Source organism: Cloeon dipterum, chromosome 2, assembly GCF_949628265.1.
Source record: "Cloeon dipterum chromosome 2, ieCloDipt1.1, whole genome shotgun sequence".
Classification (NCBI taxonomy): Eukaryota; Metazoa; Arthropoda; class Insecta; order Ephemeroptera; family Baetidae; genus Cloeon; species Cloeon dipterum.
Window position 1 is genome coordinate 28,211,192 of NC_088787.1, and position 15,847 is coordinate 28,227,038.

The following is a 15,847-nucleotide window of genomic DNA, read 5'->3' on the forward strand; positions in this document are numbered from 1 at the left end:
TTAATAGCATCACCAACTTAAAACAGTTTTGCGTGTTTTGCTTATCTGTTTATCACGTTGCTACTCTCGAAATAAGTTGGGAGCTTATCCCAATTTTCCACTTGCACGCGGCAAATAAACACGCACGCTTAATCATGTGAATTCGGGGCCAAGAGATGAGGCTATAATCCTTTTGGCGTTCGAGTGCGACAGGCAGGGATTTCCTCGAATTTTCGCAATCCGCACGATGATAATGAGGTTAAAAGGGGACCGCATTATATGAGCACTGCGAGCGGGAAATAACTCCTCAAGGATGATTTTTATGGGGCAGCCGTGGAGAACAAGTCTGCGCGCTCCAACTTCTCTTTTTAGGTCGTATAAAAACCAGCAGCAGCCACTTGAGTGTGTGCGTTCGGTAATATAAAAGTTGGCCAGCAATGAAATATGGTTATTAATACACAAAAGTTTTTTCTCGGTCTGCACTTGGGCATCCTTCCTCCGCGCTTATTGCTGCCGGTGATATTTAGCAACGGCGAAGCGCCGAGCTGCATTTATTGGAATACTAACTTTCAAGTTTTCAGCAGTTACTTGATTTTCTTTTCCATGTAAAATACAATACTGTAAAATTTACAATAAAGAATTCAATTTTTATTGTTGATGATAAAGACAGAGCAAATATTCAACTAACATTTTTGAAAAAAAATAGTCATTTTTCTAATAGCACATTGAGAGTCAACAAAAATATTTCCAACTAAATACTGCTTAAATCTAGCTTTTGAAAAGATTTCAGCTGCGAGTTAAGAGTTAGTCTGCTAAAAGGCAAGTTTAGAAAGTTCCAAGTGAAAAATTGTTTTGTAGTCATGCGGATATTTTGCGAATAAACGGGGGAGTGTGCTGTGCGGGTGGCGGACAAACTACTACACGGTCGGGGATAGATCGATATCCGCCTCCTGCCGCCACCACTGCTGATGATGATGATTCCAAGTGGCAAACTTAATCAGCAGCCTCCCTTTTTCACAAACTTATTCGCACGTTGCAAAAATCAAGCTAATTCTGCAGCACAGCCTTGATTATTTTCCGGCCGTGTATCTCTCCGTGTCAGCTTTTTTGTGCATTCGATTCCAGCCATCATCGGTTATCTCTCGCTGAACTAATATTGGCGTTGTTGGGGTAGGCGCCGGGGTAAATATTGTTTCTGGGGCCGAAAAGTGTATCGAGACGACGTGGCCAATTAATAGAGCCATTGACACGTCCATTACGCGACTACACAGATCGAAATCGGTGACAAATAGCAAGCGAGGATGATGCTACTGGAGCCAGTTCTCCCCCTGAAGCATCCTGTTTCATCTCCTTGACTGGGACACAAAGACCCATGCAAGTCCCTAGAGACAATCGAATTCCGTTGTGCTCAGGAAAACATTATCAGATTTCGGCTATTATATCAAACAAGGTAAAGTTCACGTCATATTAATTGCCAATCTTCAGTGCTCATCAGATGCAGATATTAGCCTCAAATGGGAAGGTATTGATAGTAAAACGGATTCCAAATTTAAAACTTTCATCGAGTAAACCTGTTTGAGATCTAAATATGGAACTTATGAATTAAAATATTCAGTGTATTAAAAGAGTTAGGAATATTTTAATGCAAATATGAAGCTATTGCATTTTGTGTGGTTAATAGAGAATACATAAAAATCCTTAAATCAATTTACGAGGAGCATTAATTGGCTCAAGAACCGTTTTTCAATCCCTCGGGAAGGTATACTGGAATTTTTCCTCCATTTTCTGCAAAATAAAGAAGCAGCTTTACACTCAGCAACGAGTTGTGCAGACACTGAGGTGTACGCATAATTTAGCAAACATGTATATGTGAAGAGAGAAATCGCTATTATATTGACCTGCTCTTTCAAAACAGTGAGGCGACACGAAAAATGTGCCTATGCAAAACACACAGCAGTAAGACGGATGCAGACGCGTGTAATGTTGGTTGCTGTAATAAAATTGCGGGAATGTGTCTGTTTGCAGAAAAATTGAGCAAGAAGTAGGACATTAAAATCTCTCAGTTCGTGAATAATCCTGTATTATTCCAGGAGACTCGCAGACCATCCACGTACGTGAGGAAATTTTGAATAAATTTCAAGGCTGAAGCGTGACGCCATGTAAAATGTATGAGGGGGCTTTATTAAATGAGTGGAATTACTTGTTCCATGTACTCTATACCGTATTCTAATCCACGATATGGGATTTTCAATCACGAAGCAATGAACACGAAGCGGGAGCTGAGCTGGCTCGTTTATCCGCTGAATGGAAATGTGCTTAATTCGTGGTTTTTGCTATGCGTGGCAAACTCTCCTGCCTTTTGCATCCCACTGGTACAAATGTATCAATTTTTTTGCGAAAATCTGCCTCACGGAACGCAGGGGAGTGTCTCAGGGAGGAGCTGTTTGCAGAAGCCCGAATATTTTTGTGGGTTACCGGATTCAGAAGACCGAATATATTTCCGACAAAAATTTCTTGCATGCGCCCGAAATTGCATAGGATCGAAAAACGCTGTTTTGTTGGTAATTGATTAGGAGATAAGTAGCGTTAGCTTCACTCTACGGAATAAAAAAGGTATTTCGAATTACTTTGGTACTATACCTAAAGCAATGGATTGTTAAAGAGACTCCTTAGTCTCTCTGCGTATGCAAAATTACCGAGAACAAATTATATTAAAAATAGAATAGTTTCATAGATATATTTTTGTATTAGTATAGAGGTTCCGCATCCAAACAACTAGTGTTTTAAAGTATTTATAATTAGCATGTATACATTTCTAAGTGCTTTAGTGAAAATTGAAAGAAAAATCTAAAGAGCTTCGCGTGCATATCGCTTTTGGCTTTCCTCGATGGAAGGCGAATTGCCAAACACAGATTTTCGAGACTTTGCTTGAAGACAGAGTGATCAAAGAAGTTACTGCTCAATTTGAAAGATTCGACTTTGCATTCTTCCATTACGCCAGTTTCCTCCATCAAAAATGAGAAAACTGACAATATTGGAAAAAATGAGAAACTCTTTTTTACTTTCCTGAATACGAGGAGTGTATAGAATACAAAATCTATTTTACATATAGAAATGCCTGCATTTGACCTTTGTCACAGAGGCCTCTTTCCACTTCTAAAATTAGCAACGGTGACGTTTCAAGTAGCCTGCCGGTAAGTAAATAGATGCAGACGGTACGCAAGTAACCAAGTGAGTTTTATTATGATAATCATGACGGAGGCGCGTGCAGTATCAGACCGCTGCTAATGACTTCATAAATCAACGCCCACTCGGAAACGGAGGGCCCAACGGTGCTCGGATGAAATCTTCGGAGGAGAACATTGTCGTGTCCGGTGGGGATGGTGGGTAGATACGTACTTGAGCGCACTACTCGCAAGGTCCGCCGACAGAGATATGGCCCGCCGGTGCCAACAAAGGCCTAAATTGACTCGGGCTTCGCAGCTTGCGCGCCGTGATTATCGCACTTCGATTGCTCTGTGGATTGGTGCAAAAAGGCACTTGGGTCAAAGCCCCGAGATTTCCATCGCTATCTGTTGATTTAATCAGTCGTTTAAATTTTTATATAATTCTCTAAATTTCGGAATTACTAGAGGCATGAATAGCAACCCGTTGGCTCGCATTGTTAAGGCATTCTCAGGAGTGTCGAAGCAATGGGACATAGATTCTGTGATCTAATACTGGCTGCCCAATGTTAGAGATGGCAAAAAAGGTGGTAGTTTTGAGACTCTCAAATAGCTCAACGGGCTGGGAGGCGCACCGGCACCGACTCGCCACGTGCTGGTTTTCGCACCTTTCCAGCGGCTTTAGGCGCAAATGTCTGGCGTTCCCATGAAAGACCTCGGTGCGGGGTGGCGAAAAGATGGCCGAATGTGGTCCACTCAGACCCCATGTACCGTGTTATCCGCTCGGCGGTGTTATTGGGACCCGGCTCAAAGCCCACGGGAAGTGCTGAGCTGAGGTAAAAACAATACATAATAAACAAAATTTTTACAATGATTTTGATGACTAGTTTAACCAGATCAAAAAGTAAGTTTCGAAATTTTAGCATTCTTTAAGCAATAAAATTATGTAAAATCGCTAACTCAAGTATAACTGAAATAAATTACCCGAATTACTGTCACAGCAATTATGAACCTATTCTGGCCCGTTGCACAGCAGGTTCTGGTCATTCATGCGAGCTCAGAGAAGGGCGTCTCCTCGAGCTAATATTAAGGTCTACATCCGCCGTAGTATTGTTTTGCCAGACACATATTGCATAAATGTATAACGAAAGTTCCATTGTCCCTAGTTATCGCTCGGCCAGCCCCGGGGCAACTTTTGATTAGAGAGGCGAAACTTCGCGCTTTGTATCAACCAACATGTGCGAGCTGTTGGCCGGAGTGAGCGGCCGCGGAAAATTGGAAACTGCACGCATTCACCAAATGTGTTTGTATAACTGGCAAAGTTTGCTTTTGTGGTACCGAAATTTGCGTCGAATGCTCTATATAGATAGAATAAAGTGGACTCGGCAACATTTGGATTGTGTTTCTCCCCTGGTGGTCATGATTTTAGCTATTTTAGAAAGCAATTTAAATAATTTCTAATTGAACTCTGTTTTAATAACCCAAAATTAGTCAAGCATAATTATTAATACTCAGTTAATCCTAATAAACCTCAAGCCTTAGCGTTCTGATGCACAGATAAAAGAGAATATTGTCGGTAAATTTACCGATAAAAAATTCACCGATTTAGCTAAAAACTGGTTCTACTCAATGGCAATATCCCCATTACGTGTGCTTATCACTACACTTGTAACTCAATGCCGGCATCAAACAATAACAAAGATATTGTCGTTTCACGCATTGATAATGATTAGTTGAAAACTGTCAGCAGTCTAAAATTTCACGTCGACGAAAATAAAAAAGGGTGTTGGTGGACAAAAGAAAATAATAAACGGTGGCAAAAAACACATCTTCCGCTCTCATGCTCTGCGCGCAATTTTTGAGCTTCGCTCTTTAATGCCGCAATCACGACATTGTTTCTCAGGGGCTTCTTTGTGCTGTTCTTTCTCCATGATCATCCAACGCGGCCCGTTCAGCAGCACACACATTCACAGAGAACAGTGAACTTGTCACTCGGCGTTAGCCATAAAACGAGGCGCTGCTCTTCATTATACAGAACGCGAATCTCGAGAGGCGGAGCGGCAGCCTCCGCCACATGTTTTCTGCTAAATGTCATTAGCACGTAATATTCGTGCATTTTGCGCCGTCACGTGCCCGCATGGGCCCATAACCGCGCCGGCATAAACACCGCCGCCAGCCAGCCTGCTTGCTTCTTGTGTTCAGCTGCTCGCGACTCCGGAAAATTCGATCAAATGAGACGTTTCCGTCAGTTTCCGCCACCAGCAGGTGCCGACGTTGTCACTCTCTGACACAATTTCATTGTTCTTCGCCGCCGTGCGCATTCCAGCAAACACCAATCTCTACGGCACAATGCGAGAGCATGTGCGCCTAGTAAGTAGTGTCGTTGTTGCAATAAATGGGGCACAATATACTTTGTCCTTTTGCCTATCTCCGTTTAACTTGTCAATTTTGGGATTCTTTGACGTACAATCAGATTTGAGTCAAACTAACAAGAATCCGTACATTTCGTTTCCATACTATTTCAGGATCGTAAAACATAAAGTAGTAAAAAAATAAAACTAGTGTAAGGGCGCCTGTAGGACGGAAAGCAAAAATAATAATTTAATGGACTATGAAAAATGATCGAGATGTCAGTGAGTTATGTGCTATTAAAAGAAGGAAACCTGACTTATTCAATACCGTGCGTTTGTGCTCAGGAATATGAATCATGTCTGAAGCAAGAGCAGCACTGGCACTTGACACTCGTAGCAGTTTTACGGCAAAGCAAGTTATATGCTGAGCTGAAGGTGAGAATCTCTACTCGTGTGCCAATGGGTCGCAGTTATCCCATTTGTGCCAACTTTTTTTCATTTGTCTGGCTCATGCTGGATTGGATTTACACGGTGTTGACAAAGAAGCTTCAAGAAAAGCTAAACATGTCACTTGATGCTCAAATAGAAACAATCTCGGTAGCTAAGTATCTCTCAGAAATAAAAAAAATGTCATATTTGATTAAAGGTTTTCAGTAGCTGCTCGTTATTTCACAACAAACTCGCATGCAAGATCCAGGAATAATTTAAAACATAAAAAACTATACTTTTCTTTGTAAAATGATATTTTGCACTCTTAATTTAATTTATTTTCCCCCCTTGAAACCACTTTTGGGATGGACAAGCCCCATCTAAATCCTGAAAGCTCCGATCAGAATCTCCATATAATTTTGCTTTGGGGGGCCTTCGCAAGGGGAACGCAAAAAAATGTTTTAGGCACGCCCAAAAAAATCAAGAATAATAATACGATCCTGATGACGACGATGATCCAGAGTAAATATTTGAAAAGTCACGTCCCCGGTATTGTCAGCTCATGGAAATGGGATGCTGAGGATGTGCTGTGGGAAAGAGAATGTGGGTCGGTCGGTTGGTGGGTTCATCAAATCGATAGATGCCATTTGTATGTGCAGCCGGAGAGCCGAGGTAAAACTGGTTAAAATAGCATCATCTCGCCAATAAAACGCTACCGAGTGGCAAATACAAATAAATCCACTTAAAACACAGCTTGCCGGGCTACCGAGACCGGCTGGCCAGCCAAGCGAGGTCTGCTCTGCTCGGCGGCCTCGTCGGAAGTGAAAAATATACGCAGATATTTAATGTGCAGCGAGCTTTTGAAATGTGTAGCTGGAGATTTGTTTTTGCTGTCGGTGGGAAATACGATGTGTTCTGCTTTGACATTTACTGCTCCTCACGGACGGTGCGGCCGACTTCCAATGAAAATGTGTTTTGGGCTTTTGGTTTCCTTGTGGCGAGAGCCGCGTGCGCGCTTCAAAGTGTCAATTTGGGAGAGGAAATGGAAGTCGTGTGCATATGCTTTGGAATTTACAGCTTGTTACAATTGCTTGCGGTGCAATATACTGCAATCTCCAAGTCAAACAATTATTAATTTAAAGTTGGATTTATGGCATGCCGTTTTCAATTAAGACTGAGGAGAATGAGAACCGCAGCTCAGGATTTAACAAAACAATTCTACTTATTAATATGCAGACAGCAGTTATGTTTAAAATGGGGCTTGGGAATACATTTAAGTTGTTTTTATTTAGTATTTTACGGTTGGGGGGTTGATTGAATGTTCGGACTTTCACGATTTTTTTGCTAAATGAAATAAATAACCACGATCTTTGCGGGAGAAATATATCTTTTTACGAATCCACAGCCCAACGCTGACCGATTAAGCCGATAAAGAAAAAATAAGAGGCTCTACGTAAAAAGCAACCCTTTTCATGATAAAAAGCAGTAAATTATCAACGCGTTATCGTTGCAGCGGGTGCGATTAAACCGCAATCTACTCAGAATTAGAAGGGTATCACGTCGCATTAAGAAGAACAAACAGCACGCCGGCAGCTGCCGCGACCGGAACGTGAGAAAAGCGCGCGCGAGTGCGAAAACCGCACGCCTGGCGCACGTTCGCAAAGCACGCGCGTGACTGAAACCGGCAACGAAATCCCTTCGGTCGTGGAATTCGGTTAAGGTGGTCAGATGTCTTGTTTTTCTCGGACACGTTCAGTTTTAAATCTTAACTGATCCCAAAAAAAACCTTTCAGGCTTTTTTTCCCGAATTTTGAGCCCAATAAGAGTGATAAAATCAGGACTCACCCTGACACCCTGCGGTGCAGACTGCGGACGGACATGGTGGCTGCTCTTGGTCGCAGGGCGTCCAGCTTGGAAACTCGTTATCCCTTGCGGGACTTCCTGGCGGGGACAACGTGGGCCTCCAGGCGGCCCATAACGTCGTTATTGCTGTGGTGCCAAAGTCGGCGGGCTGGAAATCGGTGCGTCCCACAGGCGCGCCCGCAGTTATTGCAGCCTGCTCACTAGCTCCGTGTTTTCTGCGGCGACACTCGACTCAGCAGCCGACTCAGCGACTTGACTCTCGCGCCACCAACGCGCCCCGGCACCAACCAATCGATCCACCCCCGCGCGCCCTTTCGCACGCTCGACGCCTGCCCGACACACCCTGACTTCAGGGCGGCCCGCCCGCCCGCCCGCGCCGCGCCGCGATGCGCAGTGCCCACCGCCTGCAGCACGCGTGTCAGCCGTGCGCTGACTGTTGCATACCTTGTCGGGGTCACGCGGCGGGCACGCGATGGTCGCATGTTATTTCCCGGGCCGATGAATCTATATAGTCAGTCAGAGTTAAAAATTTTTCATCATACCCATCATAAATTTAACCTGCTTAATGGCATTAACCTAAATTTTATTTTAAAACAATCAAAATTATTTTGTCACAAATATTTATCATTATAAATAAAGGTAATGGAATTCAGGTCAAGGGGCTCAATCCAAAAGTAAAACAATTAAGAAAATAGGGAAATTAAAAATACACGGGTTGAATTGTTATAATTTTTGGCCTATTAGAGATAAGTTAAGTTGCTTCTTTTGATGTTTACAGGGACAACAAACACAACTATGGAGATAGCCATAAAATGTACAGCTAATAAGAGGAAAAAAATAAAAATTTGAGCCAAGTTTTACCCATTCGTCCTGGTCCCGGTAAAATTGCGCAACGTTCAACAAACACCCAAATTTTCATTGTCAAATTGATTGTTGACCTTTTGTTGCAAAAAGGAAATTCGCGTTTGGTTGTTGAATGTTGCGCAATTTTACCGGGACCAGGACGCAGTAATTTAGGAGCCTTTATTTTTTCAAATTTACGATCTTAAAATACAGTGCACGCAGAAATAATTATCCCGCAATTATCCGGTGGTGTGTTCTCCTCCAATTAAAATCCAAATTCACATCTGCAGTAATATTTTTGTTAAAGTTTAACATTATGATATGCCACCCGCAGCAGCGTAAAGTACTGGTCGATTATTGTTTTGAACACGGTGCGATTTATACGTGCAGTATTGTGCAGTGGATCTCCACTTCATCGGAGCTGGTTATGCAACATGCGCGGCGTGGGTGATGAGCGTGATGCCGACATTAACGTTTTAATACTCGCTTCAATGATAAATTCTGTCGACTTTTCTGCAATCAGCAATAGTATGATCAACACAAAAAATCCAACTTAAGATCCATTAGAGGTTATTAATTATTTTTAACTTCCACGATTTCTTTCAGTAAAATCACCGTTTTTGGATTTGAGCGGTGTAGTTTTATTAGTTTAATTTATTTTGTCAAAATGAAATGACACGTGAAAAAATTGCATAACTTATTGAAAATTTCGAAACCCAAAGTTTTGTCAAATGCTGGTCAAATGAAAAAACATTCATAGTTTGAATAATATGATATATTTTAAATTTTTATTACGAAATGCAGCAACAGATCTACATGTTTCAGTAGACACATAATTTTTTTTTTGAAAATAACGTCAAACAATAAACAATAAATATTGAATTACTACAATAATCCTAAAACACACTTATCACTCATTTCTTATACCACAATTTTCTCAATCATTTGCGTGGAACATATCAAGATTAAGATTTCTCTACTTCCCAGATGCTTGATGTTCGTATATTGTGTTCTCCTTGAAATGCAAGATCAAATCAAGTTAGTTGACTCCAAAAAATAGAATTGGACAGACTGTTACAAAAGTTTTAGACATAGTCTCTGACTAGAAGAGTTTTTTGTGTCCAAGCTCTTTGATATTAGATATAACTTCCTCTACGAAGTTTTTGAAGCTGAGTAAAGCATTCGTCGATTGGCTTTTTAATTTCTATGGCTGTTATAATTTTTTCGTTTCAATTTGTGTTCATATGTGTGCGTGGATTAATAAGTGGAGATCTGAACTGCCCATGAAATGCACAAATAGGGGTCATTTTTACAGGATGTGGCACTTCCAGTCGATGGCGGGAATAGGGGCGCAGCACCAGCTGCTCTTAATCTGCTTCGGCGGCTCCAGGTTCAAATCCTCGTCCTCTTCTGGAGACATTTCCATCTCTTCAATGCTGAACGTGTCAGTCAGTTCTTGCCGCGTGGCCGATTTGTCCTTTGTGGATGGAAAAAAATTCACAGGCAGGTCTTCGTCACTGCAGCAAATCAATTTCACTATTAGTTTCCATTTCTCATTGTCAGCATAATATATTATGCGACATTACGGCATTAATTTATTATATATGGGATACGAGTCAATGGATAAAAAGAGAACCATTTGACACGATTTTTCTTTTAAGAGCTGATCAGAGAACGATTCAATGGCTATTTATTTTTAAATAAGATGGGTTTTTCATAGATTTAGAAAAATATATATTATATACTAATTATATATTAATATATTTAATAATATATTGAATACATATTATTATTTATTAAGGTTTTTGGAAAAATCCTTTACTCAAACATGCCCTAAAAAGGATTAACACAGAAGATGATGAAAAATGTAGCTAGTCACTTCATAGGAAGAGACGAATGCCCTCTAGCCAATAAAGCATTCAAGCTTACGCCAATGATTTGCGTGGAACGCAAAACAGAGTCGTTTTACTAAAAGAGAATTATGCCTTGGTATACAAAGCAAATTATTTTAACTGAAATTTCATGGATTTTCGTGCTTCTTTTTCCTCCTGAAATTTTACTATACTAAATTAATTAATGAATTTGTTCCATATTCTAAGAGATATTTCGATTTTAGTTGTTGTCAGCATTGATGAAAATACATATATTATTATACACCTTACTGGTAATTTTTTTAAATACCTGTCGTCAGATCCCCATTCAACAAGGGGTTGCTGCTCTTTACTTTCTCTGGCGGAAATAATTTTTGTGCTTGGAATTGGTAGTCTCTGTATTGGAATCAAACTGGGCCCTTTTTTGTACTCCTGGGCCTTGTGGCTCTTCCGCGCTTGTTCTATCCTCTTTTCTAAAATGACAGAAACATGTTTCTAATATTAAATATAATGTTATTATCAGTTTTGGCTTTGAATGAACGAAAGTTTCATGAAATAAATTTAAGCAAAATGAAAATCCTGATATAATTTCTTGAATTTTCCATATAACTTTCATTTTTATTCTCTAAGCATGATTAAAATACCTAGTTTCCTCCTCAATTCTCTAGCTGTAGCCTTCCTCGGAGTGATCTGTCCTCCACTGCTGGCAGGTGAAGTGTCACTGTCCGTCAACTGGAGGTAATTAAAATGAGATTAACTGCTCTTAGCACTTGCCATACTCCTCAGTGAGAGGAGCGCACAAAACACACTTAGATATACAATATTAACCTTAACAAAGGAATTGTCTGCCAGAAATTTGGTCGTTGGCTGCTTTGGATCACTGTCTATCCCGCTGTCTTCCATTTCAGGACGGGAGAATCTGAAAAGTCGTAAAATTAAGAGAAAAACAAAACTGCTGTGCTGTGCATGTTGATGTGGCACACAGCACACTCCATTGTATTGATATTTTAGCTCTGGGGCAGAAAAGGGGCTGGAATGCCATCTGCCGGGGGGAGCATCAAATAAATAAAAGGGGTGCAGGGGGTTAATTGTTGAGTTTTTTTAACTGTGCAATATTTCATGCTTTCGGGCACATTTAAATTGGATAACACAGCAACTAACTTGCATCATTCATGAAAAGGCGGAAAATTGATTAAGTTATATTATTTGTGGGACGTGGGATATAATAAATATAATAAACACATTATAAAATGCTGCTACAAATTGAAAAATAGGCCATTATTTAGTGACTGAAACAGTAATAATAAGTTTTAACTTTTAAAATGTAAAATATCTACCCTTTTAACCTTTTTAACTCTTCAACAAGCAAAGTCCTTTATAAGAATATGATGACTAATTTCGCGCCATGTGTATCAAAAAATGGGCGTGGATTAGCTAGCCAGAGAGGGCTGTGTATGGTAGGAAAACAAACGAGCTGCGACGGCATCGTGACGGTTCAAAACAGTTCTAAACTGAAGCACCGCAACCCTATTTACTTACGTTTGTCCAGGTGAGTTACGAATTTACGGAAATTCCTTCTTTTCAGTCACACTTATAATACGCATTATACATAAATCAAAATATTTTTCCTAAACGTGTCATGTCTCATTTTCTTTTTCTTACGAAAGGAAAATCACAACCTCAAGATGCCGATCGAGAATATGGAAGAGCAAGGTTTGGAAAAGAACCCAAATTTGGAGCTGCCTCAGATAAAATTCCTGCTGTCGATGCGTGAATACCAAAACAACAAGGATCTGGCAGCCAAACTGTTGGAAGCAATCGAGGCCGAGAGTAAACGCAACTCACAAATTACCTAGGTGATTCACCCAGCACTAATGTCCATCTCTTGCAGATATGGCTCCTTTCTACGAGATTGTCTGCAAGGATCTTGGATGGGCTGTGGACAACAATCTTCTGCAGAAGATGAAGACCAACAATGCTGAAAAGCTCGCGCAGCTGGATGCTGCCATCGAAGATGCTGAGCAGAACTTGGGCGAGATGGAGGTCAGAGAATCTAACCTGAGGAAAGCTGAATTTCTCTGCAGAATAGGTGACAAGGTTTGTGTTTTGACTCTAAATATTCTTGTTAGTCTAATTTAAAAAATTTCTCCTTGATCTCAGGACTCAGCTTTATCTGCCTTTAGGAAGACTTATGATAAGACAGTGTCTCTGGGCCATCGGCTGGACATTGTCTTTCACAATATCAGAATTGGCCTCTTTTACATCGACCATGATCTTATCACCAAGAACATTGAGAAGGCTAAAAGGTAACATAATACCAGGTTAAAATTGAATATTATCACAATTTAATTTCTGATCACCTGGTAATCGTCCCTGCTGATTATAATATAGCTTTAGGCAAACTTTGCCACTTGCTGGTTTAAACTTTTCCAGCATGCGTTATTTGTCATCATGAGATGAATGTCTAGCGTTTCACAAAAGTCCTCGGTGCAAAAGCAAGTAGTGGCCCTTCAGTGGGCTGAGTCCCTGTGCGGCCTGGTGCGCCCATGTTATCCGTTTGCGGTGTTATTGGAACCCATGTTTAAGCATTCGTGCTAGCACAGTGTGCGCCCTTCCTGGTCTTCTGTCAGGGATAAAACAAAAACAGCAAAAAAATGTCTGTGGAGTAGAGTGATTTGTCCTCACTTAAACTGGACTGAATCCACCCTGTGTTTACATAGTGCATTCACTGGGACGGGAATGGCTCAGGACTCCCGGGAATTCCTGGTGACAGGAGCAAAATTTCTTAGAGAAAACCATGGTCGGGACGGGAACTGGAAAATTTTGTCGGGAGCGGGGAATCCCGGGAACAGTCAAATTTTATATTCACTTTCAATTTTCCTTTAATGATTCAAGATAATTGCGAGGAATGTTTTGTTTGTTAGACATTTTTGACGGTTTGGTAACTTTATTTGCAAAGACAAAGGCTGTAATATACATATTTTTAATCATTCGCTTGCTAAAAATGTTACAAAATTTTCTTGCACTGACGTGTCGTGTTGTCCGCTCTGGTTTTCGCCATTTCAAAATCGCGAGTTCCTGATCTAGTATAATGCAATTGTTTTATTCTGTTCTTTTAGTGATCTCACTTACACAAAATAAAATTTTTATCATAACAGTTTATGAGGCCTAACAAAAAAGGCGTTTTTGTGAACAATAATTTTGTGAATAACAAATTTAAATTATCAACACGGAATATTGTTTGTTTGTAAATATGCGAGCATAGAATAAATTTAACAACGCACATGGTGTCTACGATTGATTTTTGCAAAAAAAAAAGAAAACAGGTGGAATAGGGAAATAATTATCGAGAAATGTTGTATAGGTCCACCAGGAAGTTCCGGTAAAAGGAAATATTTTTCGGGACCGGGACTCGAGATATTTTGCTCCCAAAGAACGCAATAGTCTACAACTGTCCTATTTCATGGGAAACCAAAAGAGTCAACTGCGCTAGTTGATGGATAATATGAAAAATCATTGGACATCTCTTAATTTGGAAAGTTGCTGAATCATTGCGGATTTCGCAAACAAACTAGTTAAATTCTTGATAAGAAAATGAGTAAAAAAGCAATAAGGATAAATAAGGTTGTCTTGTTTTTCACTGGACTTATGTTTCCTATCAAGAATGCAACCAACCTCATGTGAAACCTATTTTAATGAACATAATTACTGTCGCATTGCCTCACTTCCAGGTTATAGCTTTTAATTTATTGACCGGCCCATATTTTTCAAGAGGGGCAACCCCTGATAGCAAATAACTCGCGAAAATTCCGGTCTCCATGGGTTTTTAAAATATGTTTCTGCTAGTTTGCACAAAATGATGAATTATCTCAACAATTTGGCAGTTTGCGGGGATTTAAAAAATTGCTCTAATTTAGCGTAAAAAGGCATCAATGTTTGTAATAAATTAAAAAATTTTGTTCCAGTTTGATTGAGGAAGGTGGAGACTGGGATCGGCGAAACCGACTTAAGGTTTACCAAGGCCTGTACAGCATCGCCATCCGCGACTTCAAAGCAGCTGCCACATACTTTCTGGATACAGTCTCAACCTTCACGTCCTATGAGCTGATGGACTACACAACCTTCGTCAGGTACACTGTCTACATCGCCATGATTGCTTTGCCTAGAAACGAGCTCCGTGATAAGGTATGTTTGGTCATTGGTGTCTCTTTCGCTTTGACTGTGGGTTTTAATACTTTCTTACTGAACAGATCATTAAAGGCTCTGAAATTTTGGAGGTGTTGCACTCTCTGCCTGATGTGAAGGATTATCTGTTTTCTCTATACAGCTGCCACTATGCTGAGTTCTTCAAGAGCCTGGGTAAATGTTTTTCATATATAAATAGCGTAGAAGATAAGGGAATAAAACTTCGTTTAAAATAGTTTTCATGTTGTTACATCAAATTCTTACTTTAGTGTCCACTCAGTAGATTCCATCTGCTAATTAATTAATTTGTAGGAGGTAAAATTGATTCTACTTACTGAATGGGATATTTTATTTTCCTTTGTAGCATCTGTCAATTGATTCAATACATTCAATAAAATATTTGTGCTTAAAAAGCTCGTAAAGTAAAAAATAATATTTTTAATCTTGGCCTGTGTTTTGGCAAAGATTGGATTAAAATAGATGTTGTTATTCTCTAAATTTTAAAAGCAGTGTTATTTCAACATATTTTCGTGGAGTTTTAGAGTCTGTTTATTTTAATTTTCGCTTTCCTGCAGCAATTGTTGAAACTAAGTTAAGAGAAGACTACCTGATTAACCCGCACTACAGCTACTACACGCGGGAGATGCGTCTCTTGGCATACAAGCAACTGTTGCAATCCTACCGAAGCCTTACCCTACAGTACATGGCCGACTCTTTTGGCGTTACTGTCGACTATATTGACAAGTAATACATCATTCCTTGCGCAACCCAACATGTTTCTAAACATCTTTCCATTGGCAGGGAACTATCCAGGTTCATTGTCGCTGGTCGATTGCACTGTAAGGTGGACAAGGTTGGAGGAATTGTGGAGACTAACCGCCCTGACAACAAGAACTGGCAGTACCAGGGCACCATCAAGCAAGGAGATATCCTGCTCAATCGCGTGCAGAAGCTGTCCAGAGTCATTAACATTTAAATTTGTAATTCCGTTTTATCGTAATGAATTAATGCAATTAAGTTAATAAAGATAAATAATTTTTCTCACCATGATCAACCTCATTTTCGAATCTACTTGAAGCAATTTTTGGTCTATTCTACAACAAGGTAGCTAAATATTTTTCTTCACTGAATAAAGGATGAGTTCCATGATTGCAGATTTATC

The 15,847-nt window shown here is 40.1% G+C and overlaps 3 protein-coding genes across 8 annotated transcripts in view; 1 reads left to right on the plus strand and 2 right to left on the minus strand.

Moving 5' to 3' along the window:
* Ih (hyperpolarization activated cyclic nucleotide gated potassium channel Ih) overlaps positions 1 to 8,023 on the minus strand; it is a 137,928-nt gene extending 129,905 nt beyond the window's left edge. For all 6 annotated transcript variants that reach the window (XM_065481233.1, XM_065481231.1, XM_065481229.1 and 3 more), the window contains exon 1: positions 7,769 to 8,023. In XM_065481233.1, the coding sequence (XP_065337305.1) occupies positions 7,769 to 7,803 (35 nt within the window). In that variant the 5' untranslated portion in view covers positions 7,804 to 8,023. The remainder of the gene's footprint in view (positions 1 to 7,768) is intronic.
* A 1,363-nt stretch (positions 8,024 to 9,386) lies between these two features.
* LOC135937110 (protein FAM219A) lies at positions 9,387 to 11,512 on the minus strand. Its single transcript, XM_065480195.1, has 4 exons — positions 11,329 to 11,512; positions 11,145 to 11,232; positions 10,811 to 10,973; positions 9,387 to 10,146 (listed from the first exon to the last, which is right to left on the minus strand). The coding sequence occupies exons 1-4, from the start codon at positions 11,401 to 11,403 to the stop codon at positions 9,939 to 9,941; spliced, it is 534 nt and encodes a 177-aa protein (XP_065336267.1). The 5' UTR covers positions 11,404 to 11,512; the 3' UTR covers positions 9,387 to 9,938.
* Positions 11,513 to 11,959: 447 nt separating this feature from the next.
* Rpn7 (regulatory particle non-ATPase 7) lies at positions 11,960 to 15,735 on the plus strand. Its single transcript, XM_065477022.1, has 8 exons — positions 11,960 to 12,049; positions 12,168 to 12,330; positions 12,392 to 12,597; positions 12,661 to 12,806; positions 14,466 to 14,685; positions 14,751 to 14,859; positions 15,261 to 15,429; positions 15,487 to 15,735. Exons 2-8 carry the CDS (start codon positions 12,186 to 12,188, stop codon positions 15,659 to 15,661), a joined length of 1,170 nt encoding a protein of 389 aa, XP_065333094.1. The 5' UTR covers positions 11,960 to 12,049; positions 12,168 to 12,185; the 3' UTR covers positions 15,662 to 15,735.
* Positions 15,736 to 15,847: the final 112 nt, after the last annotated feature.